At 37.3% G+C, this 26386-nt stretch overlaps 1 protein-coding gene across 2 annotated transcripts in view; it reads left to right on the forward strand.

The window, feature by feature from the left end:
* The window catches only part of LOC113049196 (potassium channel subfamily T member 2-like), a 58057-nt gene extending 33981 nt beyond the window's left edge, over positions 1-24076 (forward strand). Inside the window, exons 11-30 of one of the 2 annotated variants that reach the window (XM_026211343.1) lie at positions 2809-2973; positions 3208-3344; positions 4674-4737; positions 5183-5291; positions 11567-11675; positions 12793-12849; positions 13660-13812; positions 13890-14140; positions 15248-15566; positions 16406-16511; positions 16618-16790; positions 17186-17257; positions 18909-19043; positions 19121-19232; positions 19324-19425; positions 20001-20084; positions 20182-20310; positions 20396-20744; positions 21232-21316; positions 21458-24076. In XM_026211343.1, the coding sequence (XP_026067128.1) occupies positions 2809-2973; positions 3208-3344; positions 4674-4737; positions 5183-5291; positions 11567-11675; positions 12793-12849; positions 13660-13812; positions 13890-14140; positions 15248-15566; positions 16406-16511; positions 16618-16790; positions 17186-17257; positions 18909-19043; positions 19121-19232; positions 19324-19425; positions 20001-20084; positions 20182-20310; positions 20396-20744; positions 21232-21316; positions 21458-21587 (2841 nt within the window). In that variant the 3' untranslated portion in view covers positions 21588-24076. The remainder of the gene's footprint in view (positions 1-2808; positions 2974-3207; positions 3345-4673; positions 4738-5182; positions 5292-11566; positions 11676-12792; positions 12850-13659; positions 13813-13889; positions 14141-15247; positions 15567-16405; positions 16512-16617; positions 16791-17185; positions 17258-18908; positions 19044-19120; positions 19233-19323; positions 19426-20000; positions 20085-20181; positions 20311-20395; positions 20745-21231; positions 21317-21457) is intronic. The other variant, XM_026211350.1, reaches the window with a different exon arrangement.
* The last annotated feature ends 2310 nt before the right edge of the window (positions 24077-26386 follow it).

Genomic DNA, 26386 nt, shown 5'->3' on the forward strand with positions numbered 1-26386 from the left:
GATTCATTGAAAACACAGATTCATTCAGTTATGATGGTTATAGTTTGTTTGAAACTATTGTCATTGATGCAATATATCAAGTTATTGATTTACTTTTTTATTGAACTGTTGTATACGACCATTATCAGATTTGCAATTGCACGAATATTTTGTGATAACAACTCTATTACTTGTGTGAAATGGTATAAATATTAAAAACAACACCTCATAAAGAAACTGTTTTGTCCCTACATCTCAAAATTTAGAGCCATTTTTAGTTAATTTTGGTAAAAAATTCTCCCCAAGCTCATTTTAATTTCAGAACCTTGTCACTGTACAGTAATTACTGATTCGACCAAAACGAAAACAAAAACAAAAGTTCACGGTAAAACACCAAGTTCACTGTAAAACACACACACACAAACACACGCACACACACACACACACACACACACTTATATATATAATCAAAAAGTCATGGAAATATCTATTTTTTAACTTTCAGCTTTTTAAACTAGAAAAGATTTTAAAATATATATTTGAAATGATTGAATCATACTAATATTATTGGTTATGCTTAACAATTTAATTTAATTGTATTATATATACTATTTTATACAGCAAACATTATTTATACTGTATTTATTTTACACTACCAATTTCAATAATTCATTTCGTACTGTAACTTATACTAGTGACACAAACCTTAAGTCCTCTTAATACATCTGTCCCACTTGATTATCACATCAAACTTTCAGCACGTTCGCATGAAGAGCTTTGAACCTTTGAATTACTCTGAAACATTTACAGAGAGCTTAGTAAAGGATAGAAAGTATTTTATCCTGACTTCACTCGGTTTCCTCAACAGTAGTTCTGCATTGTCCTTTCACACAACCTCACATAACTGTCAGATATTTTATGCAAATGATCTGTGGTTATGGTGACAAAAGCACTGAGCCAAATCACTTTTGTGTATAAGTGCCCCATGAGACGCGTCACAGCTGGTGGTTTTCACAGTCTGACACACACAGACGTGCTTCCATGTACACAGCACTTTAATGATACACGTTTCACATCCCCCTTCAACATATACCATGTATTACTGACACTCTCTCACCCAAACAAGTCTCATACACACTCGCTCACGAGCACGAGCCTCCCTCTGGGCTGAGGAGGGAATGAGATGAGCTTGAACTTGTCTTTCATGTGTGATGTGAGGGCTTCCCTCCCAGATTTCTCTCTGGGAGGCAGGTACGTTTCCATCACACAGGAAATGGCAGTGGCTCCAGCGAGGCCATCCTACTCTTTTCATCTACAAACACCAGGTGACATTTACTGCTGCCCCCTACACACAGCTGGTGCGTGAGCATTACAGCCAAGCCTGTGTTTGTTTCTGGCCTGACAGGGGAAATCTCCAGTATGGCTCATGGCCCGCAGAGAGCCATCTCACCACACAGACTGACGGCAGACACTGTATCCCATCGCTCCTGGTGCACACATTGCAATGAGGTTTTTTTGATTCGAAGCTTTTCTATTGCAATTAAACAGTGCCAAATCTCAATTCCCAAATTGCCCTTGCCTGAAAGCCCCTGAATAGCAGACATTACCCACAACTCGCAATAAAACACCTCGAATCTTAGCTGAGAATCCCTTTATGTACTCAATACCAGGAGAAAAGAACTTCTGTCAGATTTTTACGCCCCCTATTAAACATGCGACTGAGCGCTTTTGCACAGAAACACATAAAAGAAGCTCACTGGCAATATCACCCACACAATGCACAACACACGTAGTCCATAAGACAAGCAACATTATTATTGATTATATCGTTACAGTGGCACCTGTCGGGGGAAGCAGGAAAAATGGACACGTGAAAAGATCTGAGGGACTTCTTGAGGGAGTTCCAAATTGTGATGGCTAGGGTCAGAGCATCTCTAAAATGGCAAGTCTTGTGGGGTGTCCCACAATATGCAGTTAGTAAATACCAAAAGTGATGCAAGGAAAGAGAACCAGTGAACTGGTGTCAGGGTCATGGGTGCCCAACTCTCTCTGATGCATGTGGGGAGCGAAGGCCAACCCGTCTGGTCCACACACAAAAGCTACAGTAGCTCACATTGCTAAAAACCTAACATTGGCCAAGATAGAAAGGTGTCAGAACACACTGTTTTCTGCATGGCTGCAGACCAATCAGAGTGCCCCTGATGACCCCATCCACCTCCGAAAGCATCTACAGTGGGCAGGTGAGTGTCAGAACTAGATATGAAGCAATGAAAGATGGTTGTCTGGTTCGATCAATCACGTTTTCTATTAGATCAGGTGGATAGCTCAGTGCGTGTGAGTAGTTATGGACAATGTTCTGCTGGGAAACCTTGGGTCCTGCATTCACGTGGATGTTATTTTGACACGTACCACCTACCTAAAGATGGTTGCAAACCATGTTCACATTGGCAATGGCCTCTTTCAGCAGGATAGTGCACAATGTCACATTGCAAAAACTGGTCAGGAATGGTTTGAAGAACATAACAAAGAGTTCAAGGTGTTGCCTTAGCCTTTAAATTTCCCAGATTTCAATCTGATTGAGCACCTATGGGGTGTGCTGGACCAACAAATGTAATCAATTTAAAGCTCCACCTTGCAGGTCTTAAATGATTTGCTGCTGATGTCTTTGTCAGAGGTATTGTGGACTCCATGACACCTTTTTGTTTGCTCATAGAGCTTAATTTCACATAGTTATCTCAGGTTCTGAAAACCTGACTGAAGCCATGTGTAGCCTGATGCGTCTTTGTCAATCTTTCTTAACGAAGCTTTGTTCACATGGATTCCCCATAGTTTGAGCAGTTGGCTTTCTTGTGGATGGAGCGACAGAAGTCTGGAGGGAACTACAGCCGATATCGTGCCCAGACTGAGAAGCACGTGGTGCTGTGTGTCAGCTGTCTCAAGATAGACCTCCTCATGGACTTTCTCAACGAGTTCTTCGCTCACCCCAGACTGCAGGTTGGTATGCGTGTGCGTATGTACACCCGCACATGTAAATGTGTGTACGTTCATGCTAATATGAGCTCAGTTAATCCTCTTCAGGAGTGCTGGAGGCTGAGGTTCTTGTCCTAGGATTAACTGAACATCAAATTGAATTTCATCAAGCTATTTATGCGTGTATGATCCGGGTTGCATTAGCTTGCAGTGTCTGTCTGACCCTGTTTTCTACTAACTTGAGCTCATCGTGTCCAGGACTACTATGTGGTCATCTTATGTCCCGCTGAGATGGACGTCCAGGTGCGAAGGGTACTGCACATCCCACTATGGGCTCAGAGGGTCATCTACCTGCAGGGATCTGCTCTCAAAGATCAAGACCTAATGAGGGCAAAGTAAGATTTGCTGAATAAATATATAAACAATTCAACTCATCTGAAGTAAAAAAAGAAGTGTGCTTAATTGTATTGAATGTGCCTTTGCACAAAGGGATTTTTAAAAATGCACTTGCAGATTATATAATATGAATTAAATAACCGTGATGTATTTAAAGTCACACTCATTACAGTATTTCTAAACACTTAAGTACTCTTGTAATAAGTGCATGTTGTAATGGTATCAAATTATAAGATTACTTCAAAGTATATTTTAAATCATTGTTTTTATAACATTTTTATCATGTTTTGAAGATGTACATCTATTTTGATGTGTTGGCTAACAAACTGAAGTACATGTAAAATAGTTGATTGTGTGTTATTTGATATTACGTTTACATGTATTATATTTTAAATGCAATAAATTGCATCTCTGTCATTAGTTACAAATCTATTTAAATACATGACATACAAGTTACAATAGAAATTACATCAAAGTATATTTTGGTTTACCATAAATGCTTGTCATTACATTCAGCAGTACACTTTAACCATAGTTCAGTGACAATATAAGTAAGGAGTAAATTACAATATTGCTGTAAGTCCTGTAAGTTCTGTTGTAGTGTGGTTCACAATAGAAACCACTACTAGTAAAACAATTATTTTTTTAACCATACTTATGTAATTTGTGTAATAACCATACTTGCATGGTTATGTAATAACCATACTTGCATATCTGCAAGTTATGTAAAGGAACATCGCAGGTTCAGGTATAATGCACCTATTTATGATTAAATATATTAAAGGTGAAATATCTGTGTATATTATCTAAGTGCAATCATTTCATTAACTCATAATCAATACATTTCACTCATTTACAGTACTCCACTTACAGTCACTGCAATGTTCACCAAACGTTTTAAAAGCAGTGTGTAACTCTGTGCAAAACTTTATTAATAAATGTTTCTACTAAATTGATAGGTGCCTGATGGAGAATTCTGTATGTAGTCCCAATCATGAAATATGTTAATGATCTTTTTTTTTATTTGTTTTCAGGTAGCAAGCTAACAGCTTAGCCTGATAGCTTAGCATAGCAGCGCTAACAGATTAAGAAAACCTTTTTTATCAGCTAGATCTCACACTTCCTATTATTATTATTTTTACCTGAGGGATGATTTAGAGTTATATTTTGAGGTAATTCATAGCATGCCAGAGATATCAGATCAAGAAACTGACTTACATCTTTTAATTCCTCTGTGTTTCTTTTCTGTTCACTGTCTTTCTCTCTTTTTCCCCTTTTATGGAACATGGCTCTGTTTTCTGACCTCTTTTCATCATGATTGGCTGCAGGATGGATGATGCCGAAGCCTGTTTTATCCTAAGCAACCGGTTTGAAGTGGACCGCTTTGCCGCTGTACGTTTCAAACATCTCCAGTATATTATGTAAATGTGTATTTTTTCATCATGTGATATTTGATTTACTACCTCATTAAAATTTAAATATAGCTCATTTGAATTTTCATTTAAATTATTAAAAAATAATAATTGGAGATTAATTAAGTAAAAAGTAGATGTCTGGAATTTGGTGGAAAAAGTGCTTAATAATTTTACATTGAAAAAAAAAACATCTTAATGGTCTTAAAAATAGGCTTTATTTTCTTTTTTGCTAAATATAATTTAATTTTTGTGGTGAAATGTGGCCTCTACATGTTTTAATGAGATTCACCTAGATGTCAGGCACTTTAGATGTTAATGTCTCTGTAAAGAGGGTAATGGCTGGTACATATGAGCAGACACTATGACTAATGGTGTACTTCTGTTCATGTGCTTCTCTTTCTGTCTGTTTTTCTGTGTCACAGGACCATCAGACCATTCTTAGGGCCTGGGCCGTGAAGGACTTTGCCCCAAACTGCCCTCTCTACGTGCAGATCCTCAAACCTGAGAATAAGTTCCACATCAAGTTCGCAGGTCAGTGTGCAAAATGTCTTTCTCTCAGGGGATGCAGGTGTAGAGAGTATGATATTTGATGCACTTCGTACATTTGTGAGTCTGTTGAGAGGCAGCCTCCTTCTCTCTGAAGCCGTGTCCTTCAACACTCAACTCATTTAATATCCCTCTTCAGTTGTGGAAATGTGGATAATGCTTTTTACTTTCCTAGTCTTCCCATTCCCCATGTCTGCAATAGATTATGTGTGTGGAGGCCAGTGTTGTTATTGTTAAAGAAAAATATTACATGGACTAGAAACTAGCAGTGAAAAATATTTATAATGTAAAAATGGGGATTTTTAGGGGTTTGAAAAAAAAAATCATATAAAAACACTACTGTTCAAAGCTTTGAGGTCAATGAGGTTTTTTTATTTTTAAGAAATTAATACTTTTATTGAGCAACAATGAATTCAGTTGATCAAAAGTGACAGTAAAGACTTTTAAAGCATTAGAATATAAATGTCTTTACTGTCACTTTTGATCACTTTGGTCACTTTCTATTCATCGAAGTATCCTGAAAAAATATATATCACGGTTTCCTCAAAAATATTAAGCAGCATAACTGTTTCCAACATTGATAATTATAAGAAATGTTTCTCGAGCAGTAAATCAGCATATTAGAATGATTTCTGAAGTATCATGTGTAATGATGCTGAAAAATACAGGAATAAAATATACATTATACATTAAAAATAAACATTGTAAAATATATTACAATAGAAAACAATTATTTTAAATTGTATAATTTTACTATAGTTTTGATCAAATAAACAAGGCCATGGTAAGAGACTTACAGACCCCAAATTGTTATATTTATTATATTATTATTGTATTACCGTTCTTATATTCTTACGTCTCATATCCAGTCCAGAGGATTTAAGTTACTAGTTGATTAATTATAATTATTAATGTGAGGATTGTTAATTGTTAACACTTAAAATTGGCATACAAAAGGCATATGTTTCTCTTTTATGCTTTTTTGTCTAAAAAGTATAAGATTATTCTTCTCCAATGTCATATATATATATATATATATATATATATATATATATATATATATATATATATAATATATATATATATATATATATATATATATATATATATATATATATATATATATATATATATATATATATATATATATATGATGAAGTCTTTGTACATAGATTGAAAAAGATTTTAACTGTACTAAAACCAAAAAATAAAAATGAAACATATAAACAACAGACAAGTCAAGATATTAATGCGCTGTTAAAATGAACTAAAGATAAACTGAAACTGAAACAAAACCAGATAAAATATTCAAAACTATAATAACCAGGCATCCACTGGCGTGCACTACCTGTCTGCCTTCGCTTCAGCTCTCTCAATCAGCCGCTGAGGTTTGATTGTGTCTGAAAAGTGAAGAAAATTCATTCTCTTCACCCTCCACCTGCACTCCAGCCTTCACAGCTCTTTTCCATTTGGAAACCAATAGGATCCATGTTCATTCAATTGACCTCCTTGCGAGAGTGCTGGGGAGTTACTATTACTAGCTAAAAATAGCAATGCTACTAGTAACTTAGTAGCTAGTCATCTAGTCGATAATTCTCCAATTTAGCAGCAGGACCTTAAAGTGTGGCGTATTGCACATCTCATGTTTGTGCGATTGCTGTGGTGTGTGTGTGTGAGGGTTATTTTAGGATGATTACCAGGAAATGATATGGAGAATTTCTCTGTGCAATAGGATGTGAGTTAAATGTGAGGCAATGATTAGAGATCCAAATTGCATCTGCCGCCACCGCTCCAATGAGCAGCAGATGAAAAATGTGAAGAAGATGCATTGCTCTCTCCTCTCATGTATGACCTATAGCGCCACATTTCCTGCGTCGCTGATGCTGAGAGCAAGATGGTCTGCACAGCATTGGTGGCGGTACTTGTTTTGGAGTCAATGAGAAGGCGGAGGAGGAAGGGACGGGATGAGTCAGTGACTGAGGCAGCTGGAGAGTCACTGAGCTTTACCCAGAGATCAACCACAGATTACACACTATCACACAACCTGTCAGTCAAAAACCCAGAGCTGCTGCCGGTCACCCATCAGAAGAGAATGAGAACGGAGTGATGACTGTTTTTATTCATCTGGAGGAATACTGAATCTGTTTCTGTGCACTTGAGATGAGTAAATACCTGTTCATATTTAGTCTAGAACTACAGTAACTTCATATTCACACACAATGCTTTGCACTTACTCCCGATTTCTCTCAACATGGCAACACAAGAGCTGTCAGTCAGTACATGGGAAACAAAGTAACTGGCGTTACGTATTTAAAAAAAAGTAACTCAGATATTTTCTTCTAAATTAAAAAGTAATGTGTTACTTAACTAGTTCATTTAGAAAAGTAATCTGATTATGTAACTTGCGTTACCCCAACTCTGCATAGTATATTAGCAGAATGCATAACATGCATAATGCCATCTTTCCAGACTATAAATACACTGGACATACTTTCCCCAAAAGTATATTTCTCATCTGATGCATTTGCCAAATGTTTGTTATATCTGCTGTATTTGCAACATGTCAGCAGGATCATGAATAAGAATGTGCTTTTTTTATTGAGAGTTATTGGAATGACACTTGCGATATACATGCTTGTGTTTCATATCAGACAGAGGTGGTTATCTCCTGTGGGTGGCGTGGTGTCTTGGTGGTTTACAGAGTGCTTGCTTCTTGACAGTTCGGCGGAACGCATCAATATGCAGCTTTTCTATGCATAGCTGTGTGTTGTGACACTGCCTGGAATATATGCACTAAGTGGCTGTGTGGGTGGCATAAATGAGTACGGCTGGAGACTTGACTTCAGCTCTACAAATAGCTTAATCGCACCTTAATGTTTGTATCAATGCAATAGAAGCTCACAGAGAGGTTTGTCAGAGTCTGTTCACATCTGAAACAGTTATTCTGGGACTTCTAGACCACTGTTTGCTTTGTTTGACTTTTGCTGCATTAATTGATTATCTTTTCCTCTCCTTGGGCATGTTTGCAGTTCTGCACTTTCTAGTTCTGCAGCGTGTTATCGTAGCTATATCAACAGCCTGGTCATTCATAAACATAACCGGCATGCTGCTTTAATTAATGCTAATGGCAGAAAAGTGGCACTGTTGTTGGCGTCCGGCTGGGGTTCACAGAATGACCACAATCTCTCACTACCATACTCCTAGAATGGGGACAAATACAGCAGCTTTAGAGAAAAAAAGGGAATCTAGAAATACAATTATCACAGTGTTCTAGCCTGCTGTGCCACAGCCCCAATTCAGCCGAGGTCAACGTGCACTTTCCGAGGCTGCTGGAAATGAGGGAGTTGGTGGAGGAGATGAAGTGGTTGAGCAGAAAGGGTCTGCAAGAGGAGGAACAGAGGTCTCTAATTCACCATTTGATTTTTATGAGTGAATGTGCGTCTTCAAGTGCTGCCTCCGCTACTTCAGCCTGACGTGGAGAATAATACATAAGAGAATAAGAACAAGACTTATTTATTTATGAAGTTACAATAACAAAGAGACAAATGATATTGTTTAATTAATAACCCAAATACAAAACAAAAAAAGAACAAGCCTTGTTAATGATTGATTAACATTAGTAATCAGAATCATAATAATACAATATAATATGAAATATTATGAGAATAACAACACTTTGACAGAACAAAACAAAAAAAGAAACACTTTTGGGAAAATAATATAACAAACACTGAATACAAAAATATATAACAATGTCAGTCAAAACAATACTGCTTGTATAACGAAGATCAGACAAGAAAAAAAATAAACAAAAACATTTCATTTGATGTTCACTAGTAACATAATAAAATCATTAAACAATAATTAAACATTTAATAGAAAAACACGATGCTTATTAAAACAATAACACAGATTCAGTTCAAAAGGTACAAAAAAAGAGTCTAGTTTAGTTTGAATAACACTATATTTTAGCTTCAAAGCTGAAATGTTGCTAAATTGTTCCACAGAGAACAATCAGTCCTACTCTCCCCGTGATTTTCCTCATTTCACAATTTTACCTTCAATCCTTCTTCGTGCCTTTGCCTACGCATTTCTCTGAATTGACTCGTGTCATTCAAACAATCGGAGCATTCTCCTCTCCTTGGGCGAGTAGCGTGTTTGAATAGATGTCAATAAAATCCAGCTATGGTTGTGTCAGTTGTTCCTGGCCTGTCGTATAAAAGACTGTTCATTTAAAAAGAAAAAACCTTTATATATATATATTTATAACACTTCACACATTCCACATAATTTGTCCTGTGCTTAAATTGGTTGGTATTTTCTTAAATCCACTCTCAGAGAAAAAATAACATTGTACTAGAGCAACATCATCAATTCCAAGCATACTGCACATGGTTAACACATCCACCCTAATAAAGCAAAAATGACTCTGCCACTTCCCTCTCAATTAGACAAAACAAAGAGAAGCAGAAAGCAACAGGATGAGGAAACAGTTGGCACTCCTATCGTTTATTTCCGATCAGAAATGAGGAACACAGGTTTTTTAATAAGCTATCTAGCCTAGAGGTGATGTCTGCATCCTCTGATGAACAAAAAAGGAAAAACTCCAAAAATAGACCAAATGAAAGGGACTGGTAAGGCCCAGAGAGAGCGCACAAGAGCCGATTCTCAGAAGAGCAGCCGGGTTGAACGGTTTAGACTTTTACATCTTTTTTGTTTTGAGAGTGGTTTTCTTCTCCAGTATGTTTTGACTCTGGTCCAATCCTGCATTGAATTAAATTGAAGTAAATGTTTTACATGTAGCCAAAATACACATCTGGAGTCAATGTTTTCATCAATGCTAATGTGATTTTATTGACTCATTTTCCTAATTAGCAAAATTAGTAAATGTGTTTTCACTCACTGCTAACAAGCCACATGAAAATTGCGCGCCATCCCTGAGAGGTCGTTAGTGCAGTAAATGCTATTTTCCCTCCAGATGAATGTGTAATTTGGTTTTTTAACATACACTTAAGGATTCATAAACATCTTTTCTGCACTAAGTCTGTCTTTGTATGTTTTTCTGGTACACTGGCTGGCATTTAAATGGCAGTGGAGATCTGAAGCTGATGTGTGTTCACTCTGTTTAATAGGGCAGCTGCTTTGAGCAGGGGACTTAAAGTAATAATTCACCCAAAAATTCACATTTTGTCATCATTTGCTCACCCTCATTTCATTCCAAACCTGTATGAGTTTCTTTCTTATGTTTAACATAAAAAAAAGTTATTTTAAAGAATGCTGGTATTCAAACAGAAGATGTTCCCCATTGACTTCCATAGTATTTCTTTCCCTTCTGAGGAAGTCAGCGGGGATCAACAAATGTTTGGTACTTCAAAATTCTTCAAAATTTTTGGGTGAGCTATTCCTTTAAAGAAGCACGAGATCTTTATTTAGAAAGAAAAAAAAAGAGAAAAAGAAAATAAATTAATACTACTCATTAAATTAAAATGTACACATTAAATCAAAAGTTGCAATTAAGACATTTCAATATTACAAAACATTTATATTTCAAATAAATGATGTTCTTTCAAACTTTTTAATAAAATGTATCGTGATTTTTACAAAAATATTAAGCAGAATGACTTCTGAAGCAGCACGATAATGGCTGCTGAAAATTCAGCTTTTCATTAAATTAATTATTTATATTTAAAATGTGATTACAGGGGAAAAGGTTATTTAAAAATATAATAACATTTCAAAGTTTTTACTGTAAAAATTTAATAAATAAAATAAAAATAAAATAATAATGGGTGCAAAAATTACAAAATTTTAATAAAAATGCTCTTGTCATACATTTTTCAGTGTCCATAGAGCAATAGAGTCTAATTTGAGAGTATACCTACAATTCCTATATGCATTGCACATACAGTATTAACATTAGTGTAATAAAACTGCTTACCTACCTTGCAAAGTTATATCTCTTTTTTCTTTCAACTAATTACATTAACCTAGTAACTTAGTGCAACTTAGACAACTTTACAGCTCAAATAGCACACATTTCCACACAAAAAGCTCTTGAGAAAATACAAGCTGCATATTTATACTTTTAAACCCTTTTGCCCCATGAACTGTTGTGCATGCTTAATTATTTCAAAATAACTTTCTCTGGTAATCAATATAATGTCAATAGAGCTTGTTCTGAACATTCCTCCGTAATGAAAACACATTCAGTGAAACAGAAATCGGAGAATTAACATTTCTCCCATGTGTTTATTTTGCAGACCATGTGGTTTGTGAGGAAGAGTTTAAGTATGCCATGTTGGCCCTCAACTGTGTGTGTCCTGCCACCTCCACCCTGATCACCTTATTGATTCACTCCTCTAGAGGACAGTGAGTATAAACGTCCCTCTCAAATTCATTCATAAAAGTAGCCAGACGTTTGACTACAGCATTCCATCTAATCAGATTTTAACTTATGAATCACCCATTTGGACAGAATGGTTGTTTGACTAACATTAAAAGTGACCAACACATTTATGTACATTATTACATTACTGAAATATGTATCTTTAAGGGCAACATGTAACTAAAACAGCCTCTGTCTGGTTCTAAAAGAAATTTGTGGCATTTATGATGTTAAATGGATGTGAAAAGCATGAATTATTGTCCATCCACTTTTTCAGCAATGCTGGTTCTGGAGTATTTTTTTTTTCCCCTGTGTATTATTCCTGTATACATTTTAAAAACAGCCTTTGTTAAACCAGTATAAGTTATGGATCGAACCAACTAGAGCATTGCATGAATTGAGCATTGCAAACTTTTATCTGAAGCAAAAAATATTTGAAAAAGGTACCAGACTGTATTTAATGGCTTTAGAGAGAAAGAACTACAATACCATAATGCTTTGCTAATGGCAAATTTAAAAAGATGGTGAACTATACAACCAACCATCCATTTAAAGTAGTTGATGATATCCACAGAATCAATATATTTTAAGTTTATTGCAGGGTCATCGACACTAACTCGATTACATCATTGGAAGTGCTTCATGCAGAGTACCTAAAAAGCGCAGTTTGCTCACACGGCTTTCTAATTGGTGGACATATTTGTTCAGAACCCTGGGTAATGTAGTTTTTCATCACAAATTCCACTGTTAAATATGATTTATTTTTAAATAAGTTTAAACTATACACCATTGATTAACAACTTCGTAGCTCATAACAGACTTCTCTTTAAAGGTTTATAAGTTAACGTTAAAAATCATTTTCCCTATGGAGAAAATGAATGGCATTTTTACCTCCAGAACCCGAATGCTGCACTCTGTTTAACTCTTTTGTATATATTTGCATAAACACGATGCCTAAAATAAAACACAGTGCTCTGTGGATGATGTGCACAAACGTCTCTGCAAACATGCATTTACTGAACGAGATGAAGGACAGATTTACAGAGTCCTTGAGCACCGAATCATCAGCATGTGTTTAACTGTTGCATTTGTTATTATCAGAACAGCATCTTCAGAGGCCTTCAAGCAGCGAGCAGGTGCCTTCCAGCCCCTCAACAGGTCAGACCCACCGACTGTCAAATATTGACGCATACACATCGATACACACAGCAGCAAAGATCCCATAAACTGTGAATTTAACTCTGTGTCATGCATCCCTGTTTCTTCACCTCCTCCATCTTAACACTCCCCCACACCCTCTGGTTCTCACCTCCCCTTCATCTTCCCAGCCATCCGCAGGGATGTCAAAGACACATCAAGTGTTTTTCATTTGTTTTGCCCATCTGTAAGATAGAGCGTTTTCCCAAGTTGAACTGCAAGTTGTGGATACATTTGAAGGACATGTCAAAGAAATAGTTTCCCCAAAATATTACATTTTGTCATCAATTACTCACCTTCATATTTCCTTTATTTTGTGGAGCACAAATTTGGAATAATTTCCAAGCTGCTCTTTTCCAGACATGAGAGTACATGCATTTTTATATTTAGGTGAGGAAAATGAGGGGGTAAAAATTTGGAAAATTAGCAAAGGCTAGACTTCATTTTAAGGTTTCATTTTCTGTTACACAAAAATATTAACACTTAAAAAAGTCCAAGTCAATGCTAAACTAATCATTTTGGCTTCCTTTTACTGTATTTGATGTGCTCTATGTATGTGCATTGGTCATATAAAGCAACTGTGTTTCTTAGAAGACTTGGATTGAACTGCTTGATTCATATTGATTACTTTAACAAGCTCTTGATAAACCTTTTGAAGCTTCAAAGTTCTGTTGTTATAGACTTTCAATGAAGAGACAGAAACCTCTTAGGTTTCGATAAAACTATCCCTTAATTCTTTAGGAAAACATTTTAATTCCCTTCTCTGTCTAGGGAAGGCAGTGCTGGCTCCGTCGACCAATGGCAGCGCACATACCGACGGTGTGCAGCCAATGAGGTCCACCACATCCGGCTGGAAGAGAGCAAGTTTTTTGGAGAATATCAGGGAAAGAGTTTCACTTTTGCCTCCTTTCACGCACATAAGAAGTAAGTCTGGCTAAAGATGCAGTCAATCACTATGTTGTCATGCCAGTAAACACACACACTGTTAACTGTTGTGGCAGATACGGCGTGTGTCTGATCGGGGTGCGCAGGATGGACACATCCAACATCCTCATGAACCCCGGACCCTGCCACATCATGGGAGCCTCCGACACCTGTTTCTACATCAACATCTCCAAGGAGGAGAACTCAGCCTTTGTTAGGGGCCACAGAGGGCCAGTGAGGGGCCACGGGGGCGACTCCAGAGGGGTTCCACAGACAATCTATCATGGCCTCACCCGGCTACCAGTGCACAGTATTATAGCCAGCATGGGTTAGTCTGTAAACTCACATTTTCATTTCAAGCATAAACTTTCGCCTGAAGATAAATTGTCATACGTATTATTGCGAAGAACAGTTTAATTAACTGTTTTTCTTAAAGTCAGCATGAAATGGAAATTCATCCTATCTATTTTGTCAGCTTAAACTCCTCCACTTTCTTACAATCAACTGCAAGCTCATATTTATATCTGCCTTCATCCAGTCAGCAACAAATGGACTGAACCAGTTCCCACCCTAATTTTTTTTCCATATGCCATAATACGGAATAAAATATCTGTCACTACTTCGGTTTCATTTGTGAATTTAAGAATTAATTCATTCACACTGAATCTGAAATCATACAACAAATGTTTAAATAACAATAAAACATACAATAAAATTCCTTTAAGGTTTGAGAATAATTTTTTTAATCTTTTAAAAATGTTTTAAGTCCCAAGTCATTTATTATTATTATTATTATTATTATTAATGTGCAATATGTATGTAGTTCTATTCTTATTGAGAGTGACCATGGTTATCATAATTAATTGTGATCAGGGAATCATTTTCATTGTATGAACACTTTCTTTTCAATAATTCTGTGCTGACTAAGGATCGAATTATTCATGATGATCGAATAGTTTAATAAATGTAGCTCCGGATGAGCAGAACACAGTAGAATTCAAAAACTCTTGTTCTTTGCTGTGAATGTGAAATGGATGTAGACAGAAAAAGAGAACAATGGTTGTTAAATTCACTGCATAATTTCACTAGGGTTTCTATGCTAACAAAATGTCCCATTTTAGTGCAACATCACCATCTAGAGAAAAGCACTGGAAGTCAGTTCGGTTGTATCTTGGACTTCAGAGGTTTGATTGAAAGTGCTATAAACGGTTGAAGCCGATCTGTTAATTTACACCATTTTTTCAACCACACCCCCTTACCATAAACCTCCATCCTCATCGGAAAGTTATTAGATGTTCATGAAATATTAAGAAGATATATATTTTTAATATAATTCTGTGCTTATTAATAATGTACAATAAAAGTGCCTAAAGAAGGTTAATAAAGTCAGGTTTTGATTTCCTCCGACTCACAAATGTCTTTGGTCCTCTAACAGGCACGGTAGCCATAGACCTGCAGGACTCCAGTGACAGCAGTCCAGAAGGCTCGGGCCCGCCGCCTCTGGGCAGTGGGACTGTGAGCAGGAGTGGCTCCAGGACAGAAGTGGGCGGCTGTAACACACTAGCACTGCCCGCCATGAGTGGCTCAGGGGAAGAGAGCAGACACAGCATCGCCCCCGTCCTGGAGGTGGTCGATGGGGTGCACAGCCCTAACTTTGACCTGCTTGGAGACCAATCAGAGGACGAGGGAGGAGAGGAGGGAAAGGAGGAAGAGGGGGGAGAGCAGAAAGGCCAGTGGTGGGGAGCACACTGCGAGTGAGTCTTAGATCACGCAGGACCAGGTCTTGGTCTCTAGACCACATAAATGTGATCCTGGTCTAGGTCAAAATAGTCTAATGAAGCCAAAAGTTCGACTATTTGCATAAAGTCCGGTCTACTTTGCAGATTATTTTGGCACACCAGACAGGAAATGAACGAAGTGTGACAAACCACAGTTTGTTTTATTTATAGTTTAATATAATATATTATTTATAATATATATTAATATATTAATATGACTTTATTTGATTATACAACAGTCATGGGTATTTCAAAAATACTCATTTCAAAGGTTGAACGTATTGATTATACTGCAGATACACTACAGTTTGGAGTCAGTCACCAAGGCTGAACTTATTTGACCAGACCAAAATACAGTAAACACAGATATACTGTTAGTTGAGTAAAGAAAAAATTAAAAAAGTGTTCTCTTTAAAATTTATGCTGTCCTTTTGAACTTTTTATTCAATAAAGAATCATGGAGAAACAAATCAATTCAAAATTGATACTAAAGAGAAATGTGAAGCAAATCTGCATATCAGAATGATTTCTGAAGGATCATGTGACACTGAAGACTGGAGTAATGATGCAGAAAATTTAGCTTTGCATCACAAGAATAAATCACATTTTCAAACATATCAAACTAGAAAATAGTTATTTGAAATTCTAATAATATTTTCCAATTTATTATTTATAGTGTATTTAAAATAAATGCAGCCTTGGTGAGCATAAGAGACGTCTCTCAAAAACATAAAACATTGTACTGACCCCAAACTTCGGATTGATGAGTGTAGATGTTTGTCTGGGACAGCTGTTTATTCTTGTATTTCTCACAGGTGGGTCAAAGGCTATCCGCTAAACTCTCCATACATCGGCAGCTCTCCTGCCCTCTGCCACCTCCTGCAGGAGAAAATGCCATTTTGCTGTCTGCGCCTGGATAAGGTGAATGTCTGCCTCTCTCCAAATATTTTATATGTATTGCACAGAAGCTTACCAGCTACACCCCTCACAGCCCAGCATCCTAACAGCAGATCTTCTATCTTTTCAGGCTTGTCATCATATGCCCTACGAGGACGCTCGCTCATACGGCTTTAAAAACAAACTGATTATCGTGTCCGCAGAAAGCGCTGGAAACGGCCTCTATAACTTCATCGTTCCGCTGCGGGCGTATTACCGGCCCAGGAAGGAGCTCAACCCCATCGTTTTACTACTGGAGAACGTGTGAGTGTCCTAAAAACAGAAACATTAAGAAAAAGATAAGCCTTTAGGCATCATCAATCCTTTGTTTTTGTATTTATTATAACACATAATCATTGTTTCTCCTGTAACAGAAAATTTATATGAGATTTATTGTCATAAAATGCAATCAAATGTAATAAAACTCTGAGTCAACTTGTTTTTTTCCTGATTGGATGTACACTGGGGAGCAGCTACAGACTGGATTGCATTAGTTAGTTGCCCTGAAGAAGGGCGAAGTGGTGTGATTTTTATAGACATTGGGTCAGTCTCTTTAAATACTTTGAAAGAGACAACTTAGACCTTGCTAATTAATTTAGCATGTTTTTGTCAAGGCATCACCTCAGATTCTCAACATCTCTTTCTGTGCTGTTTGCTAGACCTGAGACAGACTTCCTGGAAGCCATCTGCTGGTTTCCTATGGTCTTCTACACAGTGGGCTCCATCGACAAGTAAGGGAAGCTTTGTACATATAAAGAGATTCACGTGTGTATAATACAACATTTAGTTCTGATGAATGAGTTTGAGTGCAGTCCAACAGCACTAGGAGATTTTTACTCTCTCAATCCATTGTCTTGGTTTGTTCCAGACAGACAGTCAGTCGGTACTTTAGTGAGGGTTTTTGACACGTTGTGCAGGTTTCATCAGTAGGTGGTGGTCACAAGTGTCTTCATGAGTAAGTCATTAAATCATTCATTCAGAAACAAAACTATAGAATCAAATACTTTCTGAGTAGGCAATCCTTTTGAATTAGTACCAAAGACTATAGAATACCCAAGAAGTGTAACTCGTATTTTTTTGAAAAATGCAACGCTCAAAATATGGCCACTCAATGGCAGGAATCACTGCCTTCTGAATAAAAGAGCCAATTGCTAATCTGTAAAGTCAGCTTTTTATAATGCTATTTAAGCAAAAGAAACAACATTTATGACACAGTTGTTGTCAGATTTCTTTGGTGATGTCAAATATGAAATTGAATGTAAGCTTTGTTAGAAGTTTTGAAGAAATTGATGTTTCCCCATACAAAGAGATAGGAGAGAGGTGAGGTGTTTCAAAGATGGCTGGCGAGTCACGTAACTTGTCTTAAAGATACTTTGTTAGTACTCACTTTGTGACTGTATAAAAAGTATGTTCTATGTACAGTAGTATGAATGTATTGAATGTATAGTGTGACTGTGAATGTATTCACATTGGACTAAAACTGACTCATCTTAGGCCTCACAGATCTGCACCTTGGTTTTAAGTGAATATTGCCAAAATTATCCACAAATTATGTTTTGTTTTTTGTTTTTTACAAAAACTGAGGTGTATAAGCTCTGATCAATGAGGGCTACAATCAATCACTTCCAAAAAGAAATACTAATCCTGTGCTACAGTTGTTTAAAAGAAAACAACTGGCAAAAAGCAACTAATTCCAAAGCTGTTTTCCACCGCCAGGCTGAATCGTTCTCGTTGCTTATGTAGTATGCTGTATGTCATGTCACTTTCACAGCAAACAAGTGGACAATGCTAAAAAACAGCTGTAAACAGGGTCTGAAATTTTAGATTTTGTCTGCTTTTGAGTTTGTCCACACTTTCTAGAGGTGGTATAATACACTTTTGACCAGACTGCTTCAGAGCAGATTGAAAGCTGCTAATCTTCATATCGTTGTCTGTTGTCTTCATTTGTTTTAATAAGTCAGTTGGGCAAGCTTATTTCACAATGTTAGATCAAAAGGTCAGAAAAGGCCAAAGTATTCACCAGCCCATAGAGCCCATAAAAGAAATGAGGAAAGTGGTCGAAAGCGGAAAAAAGAGACAGATTACAACGGCTGGTATAAACGGGAATGAGTCTCACTCGTCTACTTGTGATCCGATCAACCAAAATGCAACAAGTGTTATTAACAGGGCCTTAAGAAAAAGTGTTAAGGAAAGGAAACCATTTTGAAAACAGTCATATTTTTTTCCCCATTATAAATACCTTTACATAGTATCTGAACAGGCATGAAGTATTATCAAAATATAAACTTTTTGTTCATTATTTCAATGTTTGTTTCAGTTCTGTTTCCTGTAGTTTAAGTCCCTCTGTCTGTTTTACTGACCCCTCAACACTTGTGTGTGCAGTTTGGATAGTCTTCTGCGTTGTGGCGTGACGTTTGCTGACACCATGGTTGTGGTGGACAAAGAGAGCTCCATGATCGCTGAGGAGGATTACATGGCTGATGCCAAGACCATTGTTAATGTTCAGACGCTCTTCAGGTAGGTCCTTCCACATGTTTGTCATTCAGCTTGAGGCATTTGGGGACTTGACACCCTCTCCTCACTGTTTCTCAAAGGCTCTTTCCAGCTCTCAGTATCATAACTGAACTCACCCACCCGGCCAACATGCGCTTCATGCAGTTCAAAGTGAAAGACCACTATTCTCTAGCTCTCTCCAAACTGGAAAAGGTGAGACCCGAATACAATACAATACAAACCGCCTTCATGTTTTCAGAATGAGTCTAAAATAATTGATATCTCATCTCCATTTGTGCTGTAGAAAGAGAGAGAGAGAGGATCGAACCTGGTGTTTATGTTCAGATTACCGTTTGCAGCTGGGAAGGTGTTTAGTGTCAGTATGTTAGACACTCTGCTCTATCAGGTAACTATAATGCAGGTGACCACGCATGATTCAACTACAGTATTACCATAGACTATATGGGGAGTACCATAGACTATATGTGTTTCTTCTCTTTATTTAGTTTCATTAACAGATCTTGACCTTGATATGGCTGAAACACAGTCCTAAAAAATGCTCTGACAACACCACAGCTAAAGAATTGATGTTTTAACTGCGATGGGGCATGGTCTAAAATTTGCATGATGAGAGAGAAAGACGTCAGGAAATAATACAAACCCAATGCATCAATGTAATGAAATCCAACTGCAAATGTACTCCTGCGAGCTGCTTCTCAAATGAGTTAAAAATTCTTACAGTTCTGTCTCAAACTAATGAGCCTCAATAGGTTTGATTCGATCTGAAGAGATGCCTCCTCAAATCATTAAGGAAATGTAATCATGAACGTTAATTAAATTCCTTACCATTCTCATCACTTATACTCAACAAAAGCTATTGAACACTGTTCCTCACATGCCTTTCTTTCACATCTATTAAATACGAAGTCTACCCTGAAATGTCCACTGAATGAATGGTTTCATCTTTTGTGTGTGTTGCAGTCCTTTGTGAAGGACTACATGATCTCCATCACCAGACTGCTGCTAGGTCTCGACTCCATGCCTGGATCTGGCTTCCTGTGTGCTGTGAGTGCAATCACTCAATCCATAATGAGACTGGATCTGGACTGTCATAATAAAATGGAGGAAACTGATGATGATATTGCCTTGATGTTCCTTGTAGATGAAGATCACAGAGGAGGACTTGTGGATCCGCAGTTATGGTCGTCTCTACCAGAAGCTGTGCTCGTCGACAGGAGACATTCCCATCGGCATCTACCGCACTGAAGCGCATAAACTGCCCGTCTCAGAGGTACCTGCTTGTGCATCTTTCTGTCATTTTGTTGTCATTGTAGCGTTTCGGTGGAGGAATGAGTCCACCGTGTGGCTTGACTCAGTCTCAGGTGTCCATCACGGTGGAGGACTACGAGGATACGCGTGAACCCCGCGAGCCTCTGCTCTGCCGCTCCGGTCTTCACCGTAACTCCACGTCGTCCGAGCCTCCCTCCTCCTCCTCATCATCACAGGCCATGGACCACCCGCTCCTGAGGAGGAAGAGCATGCAGTGGGCGCGGCGGTTGAGTCGTAAAGGTGGGCGGGGCTCCAGCGGGGCCAAGGGAGTGGGTAGTGCAGCCGAGCGCATCAGCCAGCAGAGACTGAACCTGTTCCGCCGCTCCGAGAGACAGGAGCTCAACGCTTTGGTCCGCACACGCATGAAACATCTGGGGCTCTCGCCATCTGGATTTAGTGAGTGTGCACACCGCCGGGTGATACACTGTCTCTAAAAGTATAATGTTGCATATCTAATATCTAGTATGTATTTAAAATAGTGTTATAACCAGGTTTAGTCAATGAATAATGAAAAATGTTGTAATCGGAAAATAATCAAGACATGTTTTCCACACTTTTCAATAGAGAACACAAGGAATACAATATTCAGCCAGTTTTGTTTATAAATTATTGCTTTTATTCTGCAAGGGTGCATGAAATGGATCAGAAGTGACAGCAAAGAGATTTATAACCTTAAAGAAGATGAAAAAAAAATGTATGCAGCCCAACTGTTTTCAACATAAGAAATGTTTCTTAAGCATCAAATCTTATTTAAATGACATAAATTTCATTTTAAAAATATATAATAATTTCACAATATTACGGTAGGCTCTTTTTTTTATCAAATAAATGTCGTTTTTCTGAGCATAAGAGGCTTCTTCTTCTCCTTCTCTCCTTATATGAGATGGGATGACGGACCAAGGCAACAGACTGTCTTATATTCTTATCAACCCTTCCCCTGACACACACCTGGAGCTCCATGATGTCGTGTGAGTACGATGACATCACTAGATCGCTTTTTAAGACATCATTCACACATGAATAATAAAAAATGAGTATTTTACTCAATATTTGTGTGTGCATGTATTCTATGCACATTGGAGGATAGTGTTCTGCTGTTATTCCTGCAGGTATCTGATCAGACCAGACCTTCTGTCACCAGTGCCTAACCAGGCGGGCGGTCGCAAGCCCAGCGCAGGGCCAGCAGAGGCACAGGACAGCAGGGCCAGATTTGAGACACAGGACAGCACTCATCTATGAACACAATCACCACAGGCCACCAGCACGAGAAGATGGGACATACTTGTGTGTGTACGGCTGAGAGAGAGAGAGAGAGAAAGAGAGGAATACCTCTGCAGAAGTGACCGTGAGCTGAATCTACACTGTAAAAAGTGATCTAGCTTTTAGTTGCCTTCAATCAAATAGTCAGTGCAACTGAAATTGTTGAGAGAACAGGATTTTTATGCTTTCATTCAATCAACTAATGGATGCATTTCACTGAAACTATAGAGAGTATAGAATTATGATTTGCATAAACTAAATGAAGCCTTTTTAAGACTGTTTTGAACTATGATAGACTCTTAAAAATAAAGGTGCTTCAAAAGGTTCCATAGAAGAACTATTTTTGGTTCCCCAGAGAACCATTCAGTCAAAGGTTCATTAAAGAAGCATCTCTTTCTAAACTTTTTATAATGTGAAGAACCTTCTTTTGCCACAAAGAACCTTTTGTGATACAGAGAGGTTCTTCAGATGTTAAAGGTTCTTTATGGAACCATTTAGACAAAAAGGTTCTTCTATGGCATCGTGAAGCACCTTTATTTTTAAGAGTATCTATTTTCATGACAATTAAATCTATTTCCCTCCTTTGGAATTCAATTCACAGCATGTTTCACATGAAAAGAAATGCAACTTTGATTCCACAAAATATGGTAATTGTAATGATTATGTAACAATCATAATGGTCTTAAAAGTAGGCTTCATTCTTTATACATAAATAATTAATTTTTCTTGACATGGACATGTTTTTCACCTAAATTAATAATGATTTGAAGATTGAAGAATCTCTCAAGAAAATGCTTTAAAAAAAAAAAGAAAAGAAAAGAAAACAGTATTACGAATACCTGCTTATTATACTTTCAGTCATTTCTTTCACCCTTGTGCTTTGCTCCAGTCGCACAATAGAGTCTAAAAACGTCTACGCTAACTTCTATGTCTATGATCATAACTAAACAACATTTACATGGCTTGTTTGATTCAAGTATGATCCTTTAAATAACAGGTGGTGGAATGTTTAAATTTATCTAATGTATCTTAAATGATCTTATCTAATGTAAAAGACAAAACCTGCCTGTGACAGTGTATAAAACAAAAGAGTCTGTACAAACCAAGATGAAACTGCCATCTGTTAAGGCATGAGTCATCTATCATTTCTAAGTAATTCTTTCAACACATTCTACACCAAAATGAGTGTTTCTGTTGGTCAAGAAACGCTCAAGGGTTTGATTCCCAGGAAAAACACATACAGTAGAATGATCAAATGTTTCCTTTAGATACACAGTAAGATGAAAATGTAAAGACAAGGCGACTGGTTAGAAAACAGGGAACATTAAAATAACTGCAAGTTTTAAAATACTAGAAGAGTTGCGACTATCAAATATTTGTTGTCTACACTTTTTAATTTGTCAAGAGTATACAAAACTAACAATATCTATTGGATCTTACATTAAGTCAAGGATTTTAAATAAAATTTACATAAAGTTCTCCAAAGAAAATACTGGATTCGTTTTAAATTACATAAATGCAAATGGGTTCCAAACTTTTGTATATTTAAGCAACAAATCACTTTTTACAGTGTAATCCAATCCTTATTTTCTTACTAAAGGACTTTCCAATGCATGGACCTTTGAAAAACTCATTTACATTTGATTTATGCATCAAATTATTTTTGATGCCAGACAGCCGAAGCCACGTAAGTGCATTTATGATGTAACTTGTATCAGTCTCTGTGCATGTGAATGTACCTTAATTAGCCAGCACTGCCAATTTTGACTTGGACCGCCAAAGGAACACGCTGCCAAATGTTCGTGGACGGGGTTTGTTCTCTGTTGCTCTGTGACATGTACATTCATTGTATGTCAGCCGCTCTGAGGACCCTGGGATTCATCAAGCCGTATCAGATCACCGGTGCTTGTACATTTTGTGCACGTTTTCTACCGTTCTCATTTCCCAAACTCTCTCTGGACTTGCATATTGCTTTGCAAGCTGCCAAAAAGGAGCTTATTACATGGCCAAATGAACGATCCACAATATTTCTCATTGTTTTACCACAACATCTGTTGGTTATTCCCAGAGGAGGCTTTAGGAACAAGCCCTTTCTGTGTCTTCAGTAACATTTTGAAGTCATCGTCTTTGAAAGAAATTGAATTCTTTCTGTGAAATGGCTTAAGTCTCTGTTAGATGTTTGCTTTGATAAGATCATCTGTTCAGCTATGGGTTTGTGGGTTTCTTTGTTTTCTTCTCCCTTTTATTGAGATGTTTATGCCTTTTCCAAGGCTGTTTTTGTCTTTGTCAGTATACTATCCTGTTGCTGGCATGCATGCTCAAGAACATGCATGTATAGACCAAGGATTTGTTCGTCCTGCCATAAAGTACAGGAGTGAGCGAGATTGTACCGTCCTGCTGCCCTGTGTTGATTAAGCACTTTTGCCTTGATTCAGTGCCATTCAAACACAGGAGCATAATAAAATCAACCAAACTGATGACATGTCTCTCATGCTTCCCTGTGTGAGTTCACCAAAAGGTTACCAAGTACGCAGAGCAAAACATCTCACCATACACCCTTTTCCAAAAATGTGTAATGTGGTTTTCTAGACCACATTAATAGGGATATTTTTGGAGTTGAATGCACCTTGTGAATCTGACCATCTCACATGCTGTTCTCTTTAACTCACATTTTGGTAAACATAGGGCATGACTCATCATAATTAAAGTGCAAACAGTACACGTAAAACACATTCCATTATTCTCACAGATTTCCTGTTTCAGTAGACAATGACATAGTTTTAAATGAAAGTCATGTTTTGATGTGTTGCAGTTCACAGATCTACAGGTGAAAAGGCTGTTGACACATGTCAAGCTCTGTGTCAAACTATCCTGCAGAGTTTAGTTCCAACCAGTTCCAAAATACCTGCATGGAAGTTTCTGAAGATGCTGATTAGATGGTTTATTTGCATCTAAATAGGGTTGGAGTTAAAACGCTGCAGGACAGTGGCTCTCCAGGAAGTGATGGTATGATGACCTTGTGAGGACCTTACAATTTTTTCATACAGTTTTTACAAATATATATATAAAAATACAGAAGGTTTTCTGTAAGGAGTAGGTGTAGACAGCAGTATAAAAGTAGTTTTATTCTGGACATGGCAACACTTTCGTTTCTAATAAAAACAGAAGAGGACCAGGTGAAGTGTTGTTTGGCATCACACTGGCAGCCTACATTATAAAGCAGAGGGTTGCAGAAGTTTGTGGATGTTTCATAAGCATTCATACAAGTTGAAATACAGCCATACCTGATTGCCTAAACTCATTTTTTGCCTAAACTCGAGCTAAAAGCACACATATAGGCCACTGTAACTGCTAATGGACCTAATGTGCATGAGTGAATGATCTGTTGCTTACTTTCAATACAGTTTCTAATGATAGACCTTTGTTTAAATCGTGAAAATGGCAGCTAATATTTCACTGAAAGTATTTCCTTAAGACAGAAAAGGCAGCGGCTGTGAAAGAAAAGGTCAGCTTGGTACAACACCAACCAGAGTCAGTCAACAACAAGATGCAGTGGATAATGTTTGTTTCTGATTGTAATGCACCCCAGATCTACCTAAAACCTTTTATGTTCGCGCAAATCACTCGTAATCCAGCTTCTCCAACAGAAGAAGTGAGTTAAGGTTTTTTAATGAATCTTTGCAAATAGCCTTTACTAATAATATGCTAATTAACAAGATTCACAATGAATGCAGCTAAAGTAAACAGTCCCTCAGGGGCTCTGAAGATGGAGGCGGGGTCAGCAGAGCTCATTTGCATTTAAAGGGAAATGCTATAAAACGCTTGCTTTGAAAATAGCTGTTTTTAACAGGGTAAAAAGGGTGTTATTTACACTAAGACTGAGAAATTTTAACCAAACTATGTTACAGACTTTTTTATTAAGACCCTAAAGAATCATATTAACTTGTGGAAAATGGGCATCTGATGACCCTTTTAAAGTTAGACAAAATTATAATTTTAGCATTCCTTAACCTATTAATTAAAAAAAAAAATTATAAAACAAAGCCTGATCTCTCTCTCTGTGTGTGTAAAAAAGCATCCTAGGCTGCAACTCATAAAGTTGGCTGAGAAAATATGAGAAAAAGTCTTTTATCTAAGGAGGAGTTAGAGACTGGAATTATTTGTTAACATGGGCCACTCTGCCATAAATGTTTATATATATATAAGTCTGGGAAATATGAATAGAAATAAGTACTAACAGTACTGCTGTTCCTCATGGTTTCTATGAGTCAGACTGTCAGCTGCGTTTACAAGGACACTACTACTCCAATCGTAATAGGACTAGAACCACAATCAGAATAATGTCACATGTAACCAAGTCAATCGGATTGAAGTGTTGGTTTATTTCTTTTGTAATCAGAGCGAGAGAATATGTAACCCTTTGATCGGATTGAAAACCAAAACTGGAAAGTACTGTGCATGTGCAGTGATGTAAAAATAGAGCAATGATGTATGACACATAGAACAAACTGTTCTTACTGGTGAACAAAGTGTCATAAATGAGTGTCCTTCCATTGTAAAACTCCCCTTTCACCCAGCATCTGTGAAGTGGAGCATCACAATGTCCCGCCAGTCATTATGTTTAAAGAGCCACACAGATGGGAAATCAAAAATTACCTGTATTACAGTGTATGATGTAGCTGTCTATCAGTGTAAACAATGTGCAAAGTAATTAAACTAAAAAGTACACGATTTATAAAGTTATTGGCTTCTAAAGGAGTCAACTCTGAATCGCTGAA

Source organism: Carassius auratus, chromosome 3, assembly GCF_003368295.1.
Source record: "Carassius auratus strain Wakin chromosome 3, ASM336829v1, whole genome shotgun sequence".
NCBI lineage: Eukaryota > Metazoa > Chordata > Actinopteri > Cypriniformes > Cyprinidae > Carassius > Carassius auratus.